This window comes from Actinia tenebrosa, unplaced genomic scaffold, assembly GCF_029948245.1.
Source record: "Actinia tenebrosa isolate PJP-AT-01 unplaced genomic scaffold, QUT_ActTen_1.0 PGA_scaffold11__36_contigs__length_13525064, whole genome shotgun sequence".
Classification (NCBI taxonomy): domain Eukaryota; kingdom Metazoa; phylum Cnidaria; class Anthozoa; order Actiniaria; family Actiniidae; genus Actinia; species Actinia tenebrosa.
The window spans coordinates 3,540,800-3,555,252 of record NW_028292571.1 but is presented as its reverse complement, the minus strand read 5'-3'; the positions used below and the strand labels follow the sequence as shown (position 1 = coordinate 3,555,252).

General features: G+C 37.2%; 3 protein-coding genes across 7 annotated transcripts; 2 read left to right on the top strand and 1 right to left on the bottom strand.

Moving 5' to 3' along the window:
• Nucleotides 1-206: 206 nt before the first annotated feature.
• LOC116289044 (esterase OVCA2) lies at nucleotides 207-13,820 on the top strand. Its single transcript, XM_089027144.1, has 10 exons — nucleotides 207-256; nucleotides 330-352; nucleotides 9,352-9,425; nucleotides 9,505-9,573; nucleotides 9,865-9,983; nucleotides 10,491-10,503; nucleotides 10,656-10,718; nucleotides 11,080-11,217; nucleotides 12,951-13,010; nucleotides 13,609-13,820. The coding sequence occupies exons 1-10, from the start codon at nucleotides 224-226 to the stop codon at nucleotides 13,689-13,691; spliced, it is 675 nt and encodes a 224-aa protein (XP_088883270.1). The 5' UTR covers nucleotides 207-223; the 3' UTR covers nucleotides 13,692-13,820.
• On the bottom strand, nucleotides 2,177-4,130 carry LOC148912361 (uncharacterized). Its single transcript, XM_089027542.1, has 5 exons — nucleotides 4,082-4,130; nucleotides 3,439-3,952; nucleotides 2,995-3,113; nucleotides 2,709-2,830; nucleotides 2,177-2,614 (listed from the first exon to the last, which is right to left on the bottom strand). The coding sequence occupies exons 1-5, from the start codon at nucleotides 4,128-4,130 to the stop codon at nucleotides 2,177-2,179; spliced, it is 1,242 nt and encodes a 413-aa protein (XP_088883668.1).
• LOC148912360 (uncharacterized) lies at nucleotides 3,670-7,179 on the top strand. 5 transcript variants are annotated; one of them, XR_016119293.1, is made up of 4 exons: nucleotides 3,814-3,949; nucleotides 4,477-4,532; nucleotides 5,081-5,558; nucleotides 6,250-7,179. XR_016119293.1 is itself a non-coding variant. In XM_089027495.1 (4 exons), the coding sequence occupies exons 2-4, from the start codon at nucleotides 4,493-4,495 to the stop codon at nucleotides 6,268-6,270; spliced, it is 270 nt and encodes an 89-aa protein (XP_088883621.1). In that variant the 5' UTR covers nucleotides 3,814-3,949; nucleotides 4,477-4,492; the 3' UTR covers nucleotides 6,271-7,179. The 5 variants fall into 5 exon arrangements, 4 of the variants coding, with proteins under 4 accessions (XP_088883619.1, XP_088883621.1, XP_088883618.1 ...); XM_089027495.1 differs by having other exon boundaries at nucleotides 5,081-5,289; XM_089027493.1 differs by lacking the exons at nucleotides 3,814-3,949; nucleotides 6,250-7,179 and adding an exon at nucleotides 3,670-3,804 and having other exon boundaries at nucleotides 5,081-6,152.
• Nucleotides 13,821-14,453: the final 633 nt, after the last annotated feature.

Here is a 14,453-nt window from a genome sequence, read left to right as displayed (position 1 = left end):
AGCATTAGTTACATTGCTTTTGATAAAAAGATAAGGGCTAAATACGTCTAAAGCTACAGAAAATAACACGTAGGGCTTTATCAGGAATATCCGTGGATCGGCGTAGAATCTATTTATTTTATTTTGAACATTTCGAAGTTTTGATTATCAAGTGCACAGGTATCCCACTCACTTCTAAAACATATTTGAAGGAAACGTGTGGGGTTCCTGTGGAAATTCCAAGATGGCGGACGCAGTGAGCAAAAATTGTTTGAAGGTAAATCTGACTAACGTATGCAGAGTTTGAGAGTGATACATTATTCTAAAGTTGCCTTTTTTACAATTCATAGATTCTTTGCATACATGGCTACAGGTACTGAGATATTAGATCATTATTTTGTCAGTCATTTTAATATTTGAGTTTGTTTTTTTCCGAACAAAGAAAACGGAGTGCCTATTCGTACGTCACCCTAACGGCGACTTGTATTTGCTATCCGTAAGTGAGTCAAACATTTCGTCGATTTTCTCGGGAACTCTGTCTTTTTCAACCTAATAACGATATTTTTGTTTAGACCAGTTTATTATAGGCGATTCATGTCAGTGATGTTATTTTGATTCAAACTTATTTGACTAGTCTGTACTCAGTAGCGAGCCGACTCACTCCTTGGGACTCATTTTCGCGACACTTATTGTCGTGTAGTCTGAGTGAAGGTCAGTGTCTCGGCGGGAAATGTCACGCAATAGAATTTCGGACGACTTCCTTACAAATTATTAGCCGTTGTTATTTGTACGGGAGTGAAAAATGTTGGTAAATATTCGCTGAACAGACTCCCGTACGAATAACAATCGCGAGTAATTCGTACGGGAGTGGTCAGAAATTCTATTGCGTGACATTTCTGACGACTCCCGTATGAATTATTCGCAGTTGTTATTCGTACGGGAGTGAATAATGTTGCTAAATATTTGCTGAACAGACTCCCGTACGAACAACAATCGCGAGTACTTCATACGGGAGTGGAAAATGTTGATAAATATACGCTGATCAGACTCCCGTACGAATTGGGCCCCGTCCACACGTATCCGGAAATTTTTATATCCACAAATTTTTTTTTTTGCGGATACAAAAATGTTCGCGTCCACACGCAACGTATTCGAATCGTTTTCGAATCGTTTTCGAATCGTTTTCACTGTCCACACGTATCCGGAAATTTATTGATCCGCCCTGATGCACACTAATGCCTAGTCCCTTTGACGGATAGTTTTCTTATTGAGCATGGGCAAAGTCGTGTTTAAGTCAGCGTATTCGAAAATTTGCGGATACGACCGTCCACACGTATCCATATTCGGAGCGTATTCGAAAATTTGCGAATGCGGATACAAAAATAATTTGCGGGTACAAAAATTTCCGGATACGTGTGGACGGGGCCTAACAATCGCAAGTTATTTGTACGGGAGTCGTCAGAAATTCTATTGCGTGACATTTCTGACGACTCCCGTACGAATTACTCGTCGTCGTTATTCGTACGGGAGTGAAAAATGTTGGTAAATATTCGCTGAACAGTCTACCGTACGATTAACAACCGCGAATAATTCGTACGGGATTAAAAAATGTTGATAAATATTCGCTGAACAGACTCCCGTGACAGAGCGGAAAAACCGGACGCATGCGCATTAGAGACTATTTTCATGAGCAATCCAATATGGCGGACGAAAGCGGTAAAAATCTGTCTCTAGGAAAATTGCTCTAAAAATGGACAAAAACGCAGCAATGACACTCAAAACTTTTGATCACAACTCGTAATCTGCCACAGTACTTGATCTTGGTAGTTTTTTTTGAAGCTTGTGGTCGACTTGACGCCAAAATAATGAATTCTTCGACTTGATTCAGAAGGACTTCGATCGCATCTCCTAGTGTTCGATGACAAGTGGAGAATCTTCAAATATAAGGACAGACATGGATATATAAGCTTCATACTTCGGCAAAAGAACGATAACTGAATGAACTTAAACATATCAAATAGCATCCGAAAAATTTTGATACCATTTTTCAAACGAGGCATTTGAACTCACGACACGTGGGCCGAACAAGCGTAAGTTTACCTACACTGTTTTGCTTGTTCAGTCGTAACCTGCAGACTTATCCTTGGCAATTATTTCGAAATATCTGAGTTATTCGCTACTACCTACCAAATGATGATCACTCTAATGAAATTCTCTGACAAAAACGTCGATCAAGTGATTCACGAAACTGCTGAGTTGAGTAATAAGCATTCTCTCTTGGAGGGTTCGCGTCGTCGTCGTTATCGTCGTTATCATCGTCATCTTCTTGGTCGTCGCTTTCGGCATCATCATCATCTTCGACCTTTAGTAATCCAGTATTAAAAGTGCTAGACAGAGTCTGGACTTTGAGTAGCAGACGAGGATGGCATATAGGGCAGTTGCGAGGAGCGCGAGCAGGCATGCAGAGGACGTGGAAGGAATGTCCACAAGTCAGGGTTAGTGTGTTGGCGTCTTCGGTTTCGCATTCTGCTAAATCACATGCTTCTTGTGGGTCGGGTTCTTCTTCTCCCCAAGCATATCCAAGTGGCAGACTTCTTTGGTCCACAGTGGCATCAAAGGAAGGTAGGTAATATGGCTGTTAAAATTCATGTAAAATCAAACAATTAATTACAGTGTACGTAATTGTTTGTGTTTGTAATTTAAATACTTAAAACACAAACTCGTCTTACCTGAAATTTTTTTCTCCCTTTGGGTAGTTTTACTGTACCATCTCCACTGTTCCAAATATCCCCAAACAGGTCAATGATGTGCTCTGCAGCAAGGCCACAGATAACTGAATAGTCCTTGTGCCCTTGTGTGAATGAATGAACTTTATTTACAAAAAAATGACAGTACAAATAACTGATTTAACCCACTCGCCCTCTAAGAAATAAAAATACCTAAATTAGGAATTATTTATGGGATATGCTGAAGCTAAATAATATCCAAATAATATGTTGAGTCTAATTATAATACCTTGTCCCCTTTTATATTGTGGCACAAACCATTCTTGGAAATCATTGTTGAGCCGCAGAGTGTTCAGGATATGAGCTGTTGTTCGTATCTGCTCAGGTGTATACCAGGGCTGTATTTCACTGTCAATTACAAATTTCATACATTATGTTAATTTACTTTCGATTGGAAATATATGTACTGTTTAATAAACAAGCAGGAGTGTTTTATCAGGTATAAAGCACGAGGCGCAGCCGAAATGAACCAAGTTTGATAGAGAAAATCCAAGTTAAAGTTTATGCAAATGAAGACGAATCTATATCAGATATAAAACCTCCTTCATGGTCATGATTTCTATTGTGTTTCCTTCATGAATTATTAATGGGTTTTTAAAATATATATAAATAGTTAACAGTCTGTAGTAATTATTGCATTTAATATGTGATTACACTTATTTCATTACAGTACCTTCTTAATAATGAATGAAATATTTCCACTTTTTTCTCAGAGAGCACATTCATCGACCTTTTGACATTATGGATTGATGCCAGATTTTCATGATGGATCATGTCACTCAGTTGACACAGAGTGGCCTTGTCATAATGACGACGACGGTGAATAATAAACAAAACAGCAACTCGAACCAGTGCTTCTTTGTAAGACTCATAACTTCCACTGCGAAAGATAACTGGATAGAAGTGGAAGACCAAAGGAACAACTTCGTCCAATAAGTGTAACAACAAAGCATATTCAGTACTCTTGTATCGTTGGCCAAAGTGCTGCAATACAGTGTCCCTGACAAGAAGCCAACCTCCAAAACAAGCAGTAATCAAGGTGTTGATCCTAAAGGGTTTTGGTTTTTTTGCTAGTACTTTCCTTTGGCCAAATATAGCCTTGTATAATAGCTCAAAGAAAAATCTGTAGATCTTAACAACATTTTGTTGAGCATTAAAAGAGATGTGAAAGGGTCCCTGCCAAGGTTCTGCCGAGGCTCAGTTCTATGGAATCTAATAATTTGTAATATTGATAAGGTAACACATTCAAATTTTAAGGACATCAAAGTACAGCTCAGTGCCAAGGACTATTTTATAAATTTCAATTTTGACTCTACTGCCTCGACGTCTCGCTTTAGAAAAAAGGACTTTGTATATATGTAACATTATTTTTATTATGGAGTGAATGTAACTGCGCGGGCTGTTGGACTCGCTATGGGTGGCGGGTGCTGTTCAGATGAGGTGAATGCCTATTGACACGGTGTTCACCGCATTTGTCTGTGTTTTCTGCCCCTGGCGGGTCTAATAGCTTGCGCAGTTTGTGTATGTGAATGTGTGTGAGAATTATATATAAGATATTTAAAGTTATCTAAGTTAATTAGCTATATTTTTACAGATTCATACTTATATTATATTTTATTTATTTAATTTATTTTATGCACGACCCCACAAGCTTTTAGCTTTAAATTTTATCGTGTTTAAATAAAGGTATTCTATTCTATTCTATTCTAAGGTACAAGAGAAATGAAATGGAATGGATCTCCAATTGGATTGAGCTGCAAGAAGAAGGTAAATAATGTAAATAATCTTTGTAAAATTCATAATCAAGCCCTTGTGATCTAGTGTCTTTTATGTCATTTTTTTCCTTTGTTCATGTTGTGTTTACCCGAGCAAGTAATTTTTTCTCAAAATACCAAGTTGGCCAATCTCCTGTCGTAAATAAGATATTATTTTGCATATATTGCACAAGTTGTGGTGATTCTCTAACAGTGTGGAGTAATACCTCCTTGTAGTTGTTTAGACTCTTCAGGGGTCTTTCATCCTCATCAATTAATACAACTGATCTTAGCGTATCCATTTCCCTTCTTTCAGGATCTGTATAACATCTGCAAACGTCAAGCATTAATGATTGTTATATATATTTCTGACCTTGTAATGATAGGTAATGATATAGGATTTTTTAAAATAAGCTTTCATTGTCGATCCAAGTAAATTATATTGTTTTTGATAAAACTTTAAAAAGGTGTGCTGCTGATTATAAGAAGGTTTAATTAAAGTGAACCTGTGGAAATCATAAGTTTTATCTTTTAACTGATTTTTTTAATTATCTACCTCAGGTGTTCTACACATCGTTGTGCATTCTGCATGTCAAATTCAAGGAACTGGTGTGGAAGTGTTGCTTGAAAATATTGGTTGTAGTAGTCAACTAATTGTTCTTGGAACAGCTCCCGTACTTTTGGAACACTTATTCCTCCTCTGCATTCTTTCTGCCCGACGAGTACTGTTTTGTGCAATCTATTTATGTCAGCAGGCACAGGGATTGCAGGTACATTATTCTGAATGTCAAGAATTTCGGTGGCCATATGAACTGCTTTGCTTGTCGTTGATATTTTGGGGTCTTGCACAGTATGAATTGCGGGGAAGTCGTCAATTATTAACAACATGAATTCTTTGTTCTATGAGAGTATTAATGACACAAATTATAATGCACAATATAAATTAAGTCATGAACAACATGGCATGGGTGATGTAGTGGTTCACTGCTGGCCTCTCATCACTGTGGTCTGGATTCGAGCCCTGGCTTGACAGGATCGTGTGAGTTGAGTTTGTTCTCTCCCTTGTCACAAGGGTTTTTTCCAGGTTCTCTGGATTTCCTCCCTCCTATTTTAGTGAATGAAAGAGAGATGGTTTACCTTATCAGCTTGGTTTATCCTTTCCTTTGTTAATTGGTGACTCATTAAGGCCAAGTCTTTTTTGTGGTTAAAAATTGTTCTGGGGTGGGGGGCAAAGCCCATAGACATGCCAGCCATCAAAGCCTGCTGTGAAGCTCCATGAGTAGCCATGTGAACTCCACAGTCCAGCTGCAGTTCGTTATTTTTCTGAATAAAATCATTTAAATTTATTCAATATTGGCTTATCAGTAAGATAACACTGTTCATTGTGAACTGCCCTTTTCACTATGATGTCACATTAAAATGAGATCAGCTAAGTAAATATTACACCATAAATATCCTGGATGAAAGAAGGTTTAGCCCACATTTCTATTTTTGCTCAAGCAAACAAGCCATGATGTAATTATGAAATAAGGCAGTTTGAAAATGTAATAGTATTGGGATCCCTTCGTTAAGTCGGTATCCATGTGTTAACCTTCACCTTCACTTTGTGTGAGTTATAAATGGTTGAAAATTCGCCTTAGTTATATTCACTACCTGATTTCTAAAGAATGACAGAGTGTGTAAAATGGAAACTGTTCTTTGTAATTGCTGCTCTTCTCGTTTCTTTGTAGGATTACCATACTCATCATTGATAATACTATCATAGATTTGGCCAAACAGACCAGGAGCACATTGTTCTGCAAACTTCTTCATTTCTTGTGGGTCATAAAGAGGATGGCCATTGTCATCATAGTGTAAAGTCAGCTCTTTGTGAAATCTTCTGAACAGCTCCCTAAAGCTTGGTGCTGTCACAAACATTTTTGATTTATTGAAACTGAAAGCTTAGTTGGAAGTATTCAATAAGGGTGTACATATATATATCTATATATAGACCTTCATTACTAAGTTCAAGATATATCACTCAACTATATGATTTTTGGGGGTGAACAGCTTACCTGTAGAATCAATATACTGAGAATATTGTCAAATGACATAGGCACTTCTCTGATTTGTTGAAGGTAAGATTAGAGGGGGGATTTAAATTTCAGTTTTTATTTTGTTTGTTTTATTTTATTTTATTTTGATTTTTTTTATCTGAGAGCTTTTGCTTCAGCATGCTGTTTTCTCGTTGAAACTCCCCTACTTGATGTGCCAAATAACCATTTTCCCTTACAAGTGAGTGGTTGTGCTTTTCCAGTTCCAATATTCTCTTCTGCATCTCTTTATATTTCTCTATCTCTCCTGTGTCTGATTTGTTTCCTTTATTTTGCTAATCAATTTCCAAATTAATTATGTTCAGTTATATAATATTGTTCATTGCTGGTTCACTAAAAACTGTTTGAGGCTAAAAGTCTGTAGAACAATATTTTGTAGAAATGGTTTTACTGTAAATAAGAAAAAGCTGTCTTCCCTTCAGTTTATGTCTGTCTTTCTATTTTCTTACGTAAAAGTGGTCAGGAACACATCGTCTAGAAAACAGTCTAGACAGTGTCTAGACATGTTGCTTTTTTTTTTACATGATTATAATAAGAAAAATAGCTTAAATAAATGTGTTTTTCCCCTTACCTTTCTCGTATTTTGTGGACAATACGAATCCATAGACGTGATGTGAGTATTTTTGTCGGCGTCACTCAGATGCCCGGAGCATATGTTTGTACCTCTTTTGGTTGGGTTTACTAGCATCTCGTCAAACACTTTGAATAGGCGTTGGGGGCAGGGGACAAGTGAACCATTACAGGTCTTTTCATGTATAGGATAGCAACAAGTTTTGTTGTTTTGCTGTTTTTTACGCTTCAAATGGTAAAAGCACACTGAAATAGCTTCAGAAAAACCACAACTTCGCGCTTCGAGACCTTCTACTTGACGAACTGAACCACTACACAGGTCGTCGGACTTTCGAAGACGAGGTGAAAAAATACAACTATTATGGGCCATTTTAAATTACTTCTTAATATAAAAACTACGAATGGTGTTTCTTCTCCTCGTAGCAACAAATTTAAAGTACTCGGAAGAACTCTTAAAGGGCTTGAAAAAAGGCGGGAATTTGACGCGCTTGCGCCGCTCTTGCGTTCGACATTGACCTTGGAGTGGCAGTAAAAGATAGCAGAAGAAAATGTATTCAAGATTAATGAGAACGAATAATCCAAGAGAATTGATGTTTATTATTAATAAAAGAACATTTCACACTCATCAAACTCAAATACAGCAATTTAATAACATTGAATGGCAATAAAACAAGTTTTTCAAGGGTATATATGCTTCGCAAAACAGTGTAGGTAAACTTACGCTTGTTCGGCCCACGTGTCGTGAGTTCAAATGCCTCGTTTGAAAAATGGTATCAAAATTTTTCGGATGCTATTTGATATGTTTAAGTTCATTCAGTTATCGTTCTTTTGCCGAAGTATGAAGCTTATATATCCATGTCTGTCCTTATATTTGAAGATTCTCCACTTGTCATCGAACACTAGGAGATGCGATCGAAGTCCTTCTGAATCAAGTCGAAGAATTCATTATTTTGGCGTCAAGTCGACCACAAGCTTCAAAAAAAACTACCAAGATCAAGTACTGTGGCAGATTACGAGTTGTGATCAAACGTTTTGAGTGTCATTGCTGCGTTTTTGTCCATATTTAGAGCAATTTTCCTAGAGACAGATTTTTACCGCTTTCGTCCGCCATATTGGATTGCTCATGAAAATAGTCTCTAATGCGCATGCGTCCGGTTTTTCCGCTCTGTCGACTCCCGTACGAATAACAATCGAGAGTAATTCGTACGGGAGTCGTCAGAAATTCTATTGCGTGACATTTCTTACTACTCGCGTACGAATTATTGGCGGTTGTTATACGTACGGGAGTGAAAAATGTAGGCAAATATTCGCTGAACAGACTCCCGTACGATTAACAACCGCGAATAATTCATACGGGAGTCGTCAGAAATTCTATTGCGTGACATTTCTGACGACTCCCGTACGAATTACTCGCCGTCGTTATTCGTACGGGAGTGAAAAATGTTGGTAAATATTCTCGGAACAGACTCCCGTACGATTAACAACCGCGAATAATTCGTACGGGAGTGAAAAATGTTGATAAATATTCGCTGATTAGATTTCCGTACGAATAACAATCGCGAGTAATTCGTACGGGAGTCGTAAGAAATTCTATTGCGTGACATTTCTGACGACTCCCGTACGAATTACTCGCCATCGTTATTCGTACGGGAGTGAAAAATGTTGGTAAATATTCGCTAAACAAACTCCCGTACGAATAACAATCGAGAGTAATTCGTGAAGGAATAAAAAATGTTGATAAATTTTCGCTGAACAGACTCCCGTACGAATAACAATCGCGAATATAAATTCGTACATGTCAGCTGCTGTGGACGGGAGTAGTAAGAAATTCTATTGCGTGACATTTCCCGCCGTGACACTGAACCTCACTCGTGTGTCGCGAAAGTGAGTTGCTCGCCACTTAGTAAAGACTCGTCAAATAAGTTTGAATCAAAATAACATCACTGACATGAATCGCCTATAATAAACTGGTCTAAACAAAAAATATCGTTATTAGATTGGAAAAGAATACAGAGTCCCCGAGAAAATCGACGAAACTTTTGACTCCCGTACGAACAGCAAATACTGGTCGCCGTACGAGTGACTTACGAATAGCCACTTTATTTGTTTGTATTATTATATTGAATGCTTATGCTTTTTTGTGTCTATTTGTTTGTTTATTACTCAAAGGCAAAATGCTAAAGTTTGTAGAGAAAAACTTGGAGCCTTTAGAAAGTCCGTGAAGAAGCTGCCATTGGAATTCGGTAAGATTCGGATGGATTTTGCTAGTTGCAATTGTTTGAGATGAAGATCATCGTAATTTTTTCAAACTCTTGTTTTTAGTGTATATAACAGCACCAAATAAAATCCCTAAAACAGTATCTGGTGAAGTAGCAAATCCAGATGAAAATGGTTAGTGTGATATTCGTTTAATTTTTTGTTTGTTTTGAGGAACAGTACCCAGAAAACTCTCAGAAAACTGAATATGTGTGTGTGTGTGTGTGAAGTACTTTGAGGGACTGTACATTTTTACTGGGGAGGGGTGGGTGCTGGAGTATTTGAGGGGAGCCACATCAAAAAAAGAAGTTTGAGAAGGGCCAGGGACATGGGAAAGGGGAAAGAGGAATGGGAGAAGAGGATAGATGAATGAAAAAAAGGTAAATTGATTAAGAAACATATTATCATGTTCTTAATATTCTTCAGAGGATTATGGATGGTGGTTTTCTACTCCAGATGATGAATACGACCCTCTTGCACCAACAGAACTCAACAAAGGGTTTGATAGCTCACTTGCACTGGTAACTAAAACATTTAAAGAACAGGTAATATCATATTGTACGCATCGCATCACAGCGCATTGCATTGCATCACATCACATTGCATCGTTTACCAAGGCAAAAAAGCGGTAAGGAAGAAGCAAGTAGGAAGGTTCAGGGGCATGCACCACAGAAAAGTTTGAAATTGAAGATCCTCAGAAATTTTTACTTTTACCAAGGTAGACTGCCTTGCTTGCCTCATAGTAGCCTGCAAAGCAGGTGTTCTTGTGGGTTTCGAAACAGGAACCCCAAAACCCCGATTTTTCCTCTCAAACCCATCAAAAGAAGGCCTGCTCTGCAGGCTACCCTCATAGTGCCTATGGAACTCAAGGAAACAGCTTTCGTCAAAATATAATGGTTTGACTGTTTAAAAAGCTCAAAATCATTACTGATGACTATTCCCTCTGAAGCCCCAGCCCTCCTCTCACCACCCCCCTAATAAAAAAATGTATCTTCCCTTAGATACTATTGTGCTGTTAAATCCCTGTCCTGATTCCTTTTTTGTTTCAACAGGGTCCCTTTGATGGTAAGTACAACATGTTTATAATCTTTAAACGAAGGAAACATTTTTCTATTCTGGTTTCTGAGCTGAACATGAACATGTTTTGGGAAGAGCTACTATAAAATATGATTGTGAATTAAGCTTTTTTTTATTAAAAAAATGTTCTTGACATTTAGGCGTTTTTGGATTCAGTCAAGGAGCCAGTTTATTATCTATTCTATGTGCCATGAGAGACCAAGGTATGATGGACTATTAGACTATTATTAAGTTACATATAGGTCATTTGCATGATGGTGTCATTTTAGTACCATTACCAAAATTCTTCGCGAATTCACTTTCTCATTCAGATTTGTATTCCATATCCAGTCAAAATTTTAGGGGGGGGGGGGGGGGGGCTAATTGAGTTTCTTCCGTCAACACAACGGAAAACAATTAAAAAAGCATCAAATTCTTCAGTTTTGTTTTGTTTTGTTTTTTCTGCTGAAGGGGGTCTGTAGCTGTGCAGCCCCAGATCCGTCCTTGTATTCCCTCATGAGAATAGTAAGACAGTTGGTGCTAATTAACTGCGTGCTGTAACATTCTATATTATCTGTTTTAAAGGTATTTTTAAGTTTGATTTTGCTATCATGGTGGCATCCTTCAAATCAAGATCATCAGCACACAAGATTTATTATGAGAAGCCAATAACATGTCCTACATTGCATGTTTATGGAGACACTGATAAAGTCATTCCTAAAGGTAACTGTGTTAAATTCCCGCCTTTTTTCCTTACCCTGTGGCAATCTTGGAGGAGAATCAAGGATGGCAAATCGGTACAGAGTTTGAAAGTGGGGTCTGGATCCCAAATCACATGCTATTTTTTCTCAAAATCCCATGCCCCGCGACATTTAAAAATATATTTTTTCACATTTAATATATTTAAAGGCGTTTTTCCCGAAAATGAGAAAGCAAAATTCCACATCCCCAGTCCTTGCATGAATTCAGCAATTTCCGAGCCATGGCTGACGCCAATATCCCGAATCGCGTAAGATTTTTTTCTAGTTTCCCGGATCCCGCACTATATTTTATCCGTTTCCCGGCTTTTTTCCCTTCTTTTTTCAGACCCTAGCAGTAGTGCCCGGGGGAGGGGGTGGCACTCCCCTATATTTGCTATACGGGTATGTGCCGCCCTATAGGGTATAATTTTTCGGCTTTTGGGTCTGGGGTAGGGTATCATTTTTTGACATTTTGTCTGGGATAGGGTATCATTTTTGTCTGGGATAGGGTTAACGATTTGGTCGTTTTTGTCTGGCGAATAGGCTATGCTTTCTGCCGGCCCAAAAACAATAAAAACGTTAGTAAATATTGATTGCAATCTATTGAATAACCGTCTTTTCCGTCTTTTAGTCTGAGATAGGGTGTACAATTCTTAGTTTTAGTCTGGGGTAGGGTATGTGAAATCAAAATTTTAGGTCTGGGATAGGGTCAGGGTTTTGAGGTCCTGGCGGCACACACCTACCCAAGTTGGGGTGGTAGAACCCTTCCCCCCCGGGTAGTAGTGCAGGTCACCACTGGGGTCAGCAGAGCTCGTTAGGTCTCTCCCTTGATTTGAGTTTTTCTCAGAGTTATATCTAGTTTTCCTCCCTCCACTAAACCTCTCAAGATAAACCCCAATTTCATCTGTGAGTTAAAAGCTACGTACACAAGTTACAACATTGTGCACAATGTTGTGGGTAAGAAATGTCACACGACGCAATGTATTGCACACAATGTTGCTGAAAAAAATAACCCCACTTTAAGCATCATCGCCTGTAATAATACGCGTAATATTGCACGGTTGTCCGTAGCTTTAGCTTTATCAATAATATATGGAGGGTTTTTGAAGACCTTGAAAGAAGAGTTGGGATTCGGGAAGAGAAAAAAAATTAAAACTTGCTATATGTGTGACATGGAGGTAAGACACGCTTGCCTGTCCTTTGCGACCCAGGTTCTATTCCCAAACTTGGTGTCGTATGTGAATGGAGTTGACTTCCTTTGCCTTTTGCCCATTTTACTACCTTATTCGTACTTATTTTGAGGCATTTTAATTTTCGCTACTTTTGCGAATTGAAAAAAATCTCGAAATTAAAAGAATATACTGGTACTTTCGAGAAATTTACATATGAAAAATACCCTTATTGAAATTACTTCAGTTCAATCTTCAATTTCTGTTTAATTGTCTAGTTATCTTTTTCTGAATGACCAAAATACATTACTATTATAACTTTTTAGGAAAATAAAACCTTTGTTTGAAACGTTTCTCTCAAACATTTTTCATGATATTGTCTTTTTGGAACTCGTGAAATTACGCACTAGTCAAATGAAACCCCCACCCCTACAACCAGGGATATATATATATGGCTTTTCCAAAATCAAGAAATTAAGTACGAATAATGTACGACAGGGATATTATCTATTGACATCTTATCAAGCGTACCTGATTTTTTTTATAGAAAATAGTGAAGAGCTGGCTAAACTATTTGTTGACTCTGTTGTATTGAGCCATTCAGGAGGTAAATGATTTTAAAATTTTGCATAAGAAAGGACTGTCTATTGTTTTGTCCCCCAGAACAATTCATTTAGGAAATCAATTAAGCAAGTGGTCTATAGTAAAAAAAACCCAAATTACCGACTCTAGCAATATCCTACCAAAAACACTTGAAAAGCAAGAGAAACATTCGGCTACACCTCGTGTTGCTAAGCCTGCTTCAGTCACCAGCACAACGGTGTTTTATGTTCCTTCATCGTAAATCAAATCAAAATCAATCAAAATGTTATACAGGTGTAAGTAACCCCTTTTTGAATCAGAAAAGATAACTAGCTAAAAACTAGTGTGAGCTGCGTCGGTGTTTTTTAAATGAAACAGTAATGATAAAAAGTCGAAACGTCAGTAAGTTTTTTCCTCTTTTCACGGTGTATAATTTACCTTTTTATCATTACCCTTTTTGAATCGCTTTTTCTCCCTTTGCTTATCGAGTAACTGCATGTGTTTGCTTATTGAGTAAGTAAGATCCGTGGCTTTAAATTGGCATTTTCTTCTTATAAGGACTCCCTTTTGAAGTAGAGAAAATCGGAGCTTTTAGAATGATCTTTTTCCCATTTTTTCCACAGGGCACTTTGTTCCAGCAGCATCAGCTCAGAAGAAAGTTTATCTTGACTTTATCGAAAGATTTTTGTCCACTGCCAAAGAATGATATGATATTTTAGATTAATCTTTCTTATAATATTTTGCCTTAAAATTATCACAAATTGATAGGGAAATGTGATAAACGGTAGTACTTTCCACAACAGCATTTTTGTATGATAAATTAGGTTTGAAATTACGTCATCTCGTTTCCATTTTGATATTTCAAATATTGCAACCATATCGTACGTAGTATTACACATTGTCATTTCACATATAAGTGATTTTGAAAAAAAATTTTACTTGATATACAATTTAAGTGAATCTGCAGATCCTACCACTAATAATGAATGTGTAAATCTGAAGTGATATTTCAAGGCTAAATTTTTTAGATTTATCTGAGCTCAGGCTTCAAACATTTTAGTCTTTTCAGACGTCAATCATGAAGATAATTTATTCATCTTGATGCATTTTCAACTAAGTTGCATTTTTATTAAGTTAAACTTTATGATATCTAAACAAAAATGTCAAAAAAAAAAACAAAAAAACAAAAAAAACCTCAAGCTTATTTAAATTAAACCACTTTCTAAATAGGTCTTAAAATTCGTTCAAATTATGATAAAGACAATGCTTGACCTTTTTTAAGCAAAACGCTCTTTTTCAAAGTATATTTATCTGAGCTCAGTCTTTAAATATTTTAGTGGTCTCAGACGTCAATCACTGAGATAATTTATTCATCATGATGAATTTTCAACTAACTTTCATGAGATTTAAACAGAAACCTCAAAACTAAAGCTTTTTCTGCTCAAACCACTTTCTAAATAGGCTTAAA

Bases quoted from the DNA above. Each gene is read 5' to 3' on its own strand.
- LOC116289044 (XM_089027144.1), top strand. From the start codon at position 224: ATGGCGGACGCAGTGAGCAAAAATTGTTTGAAG. The intron at 353-9,351 runs GTACTGAGATAT...TATTACTCAAAG, and splicing joins CTTTGCATACATGGCTACAG to GCAAAATGCTAAAGTTTGTA. The intron at 9,574-9,864 runs GTTAGTGTGATA...AATATTCTTCAG, and splicing joins AGCAAATCCAGATGAAAATG to AGGATTATGGATGGTGGTTT.
- LOC148912361 (XM_089027542.1), bottom strand. From the start codon at position 4,130: ATGTTACATATATACAAAGTCCTTTTTTCTAAAGCGAGACGTCGAGGC. The intron at 3,114-3,438 runs GTACTGTAATGA...TGTAATTGACAG, and splicing joins TTTCATTCATTATTAAGAAG to TGAAATACAGCCCTGGTATA. The intron at 2,831-2,994 runs GTATTATAATTA...CATTCACACAAG, and splicing joins ACAATATAAAAGGGGACAAG to GGCACAAGGACTATTCAGTT.
- LOC148912360 (XM_089027493.1), top strand. From the start codon at position 4,493: ATGGAATGGATCTCCAATTGGATTGAGCTGCAAGAAGAAG. The intron at 4,533-5,080 runs GTAAATAATGTA...TATCTACCTCAG, and splicing joins GATTGAGCTGCAAGAAGAAG to GTGTTCTACACATCGTTGTG.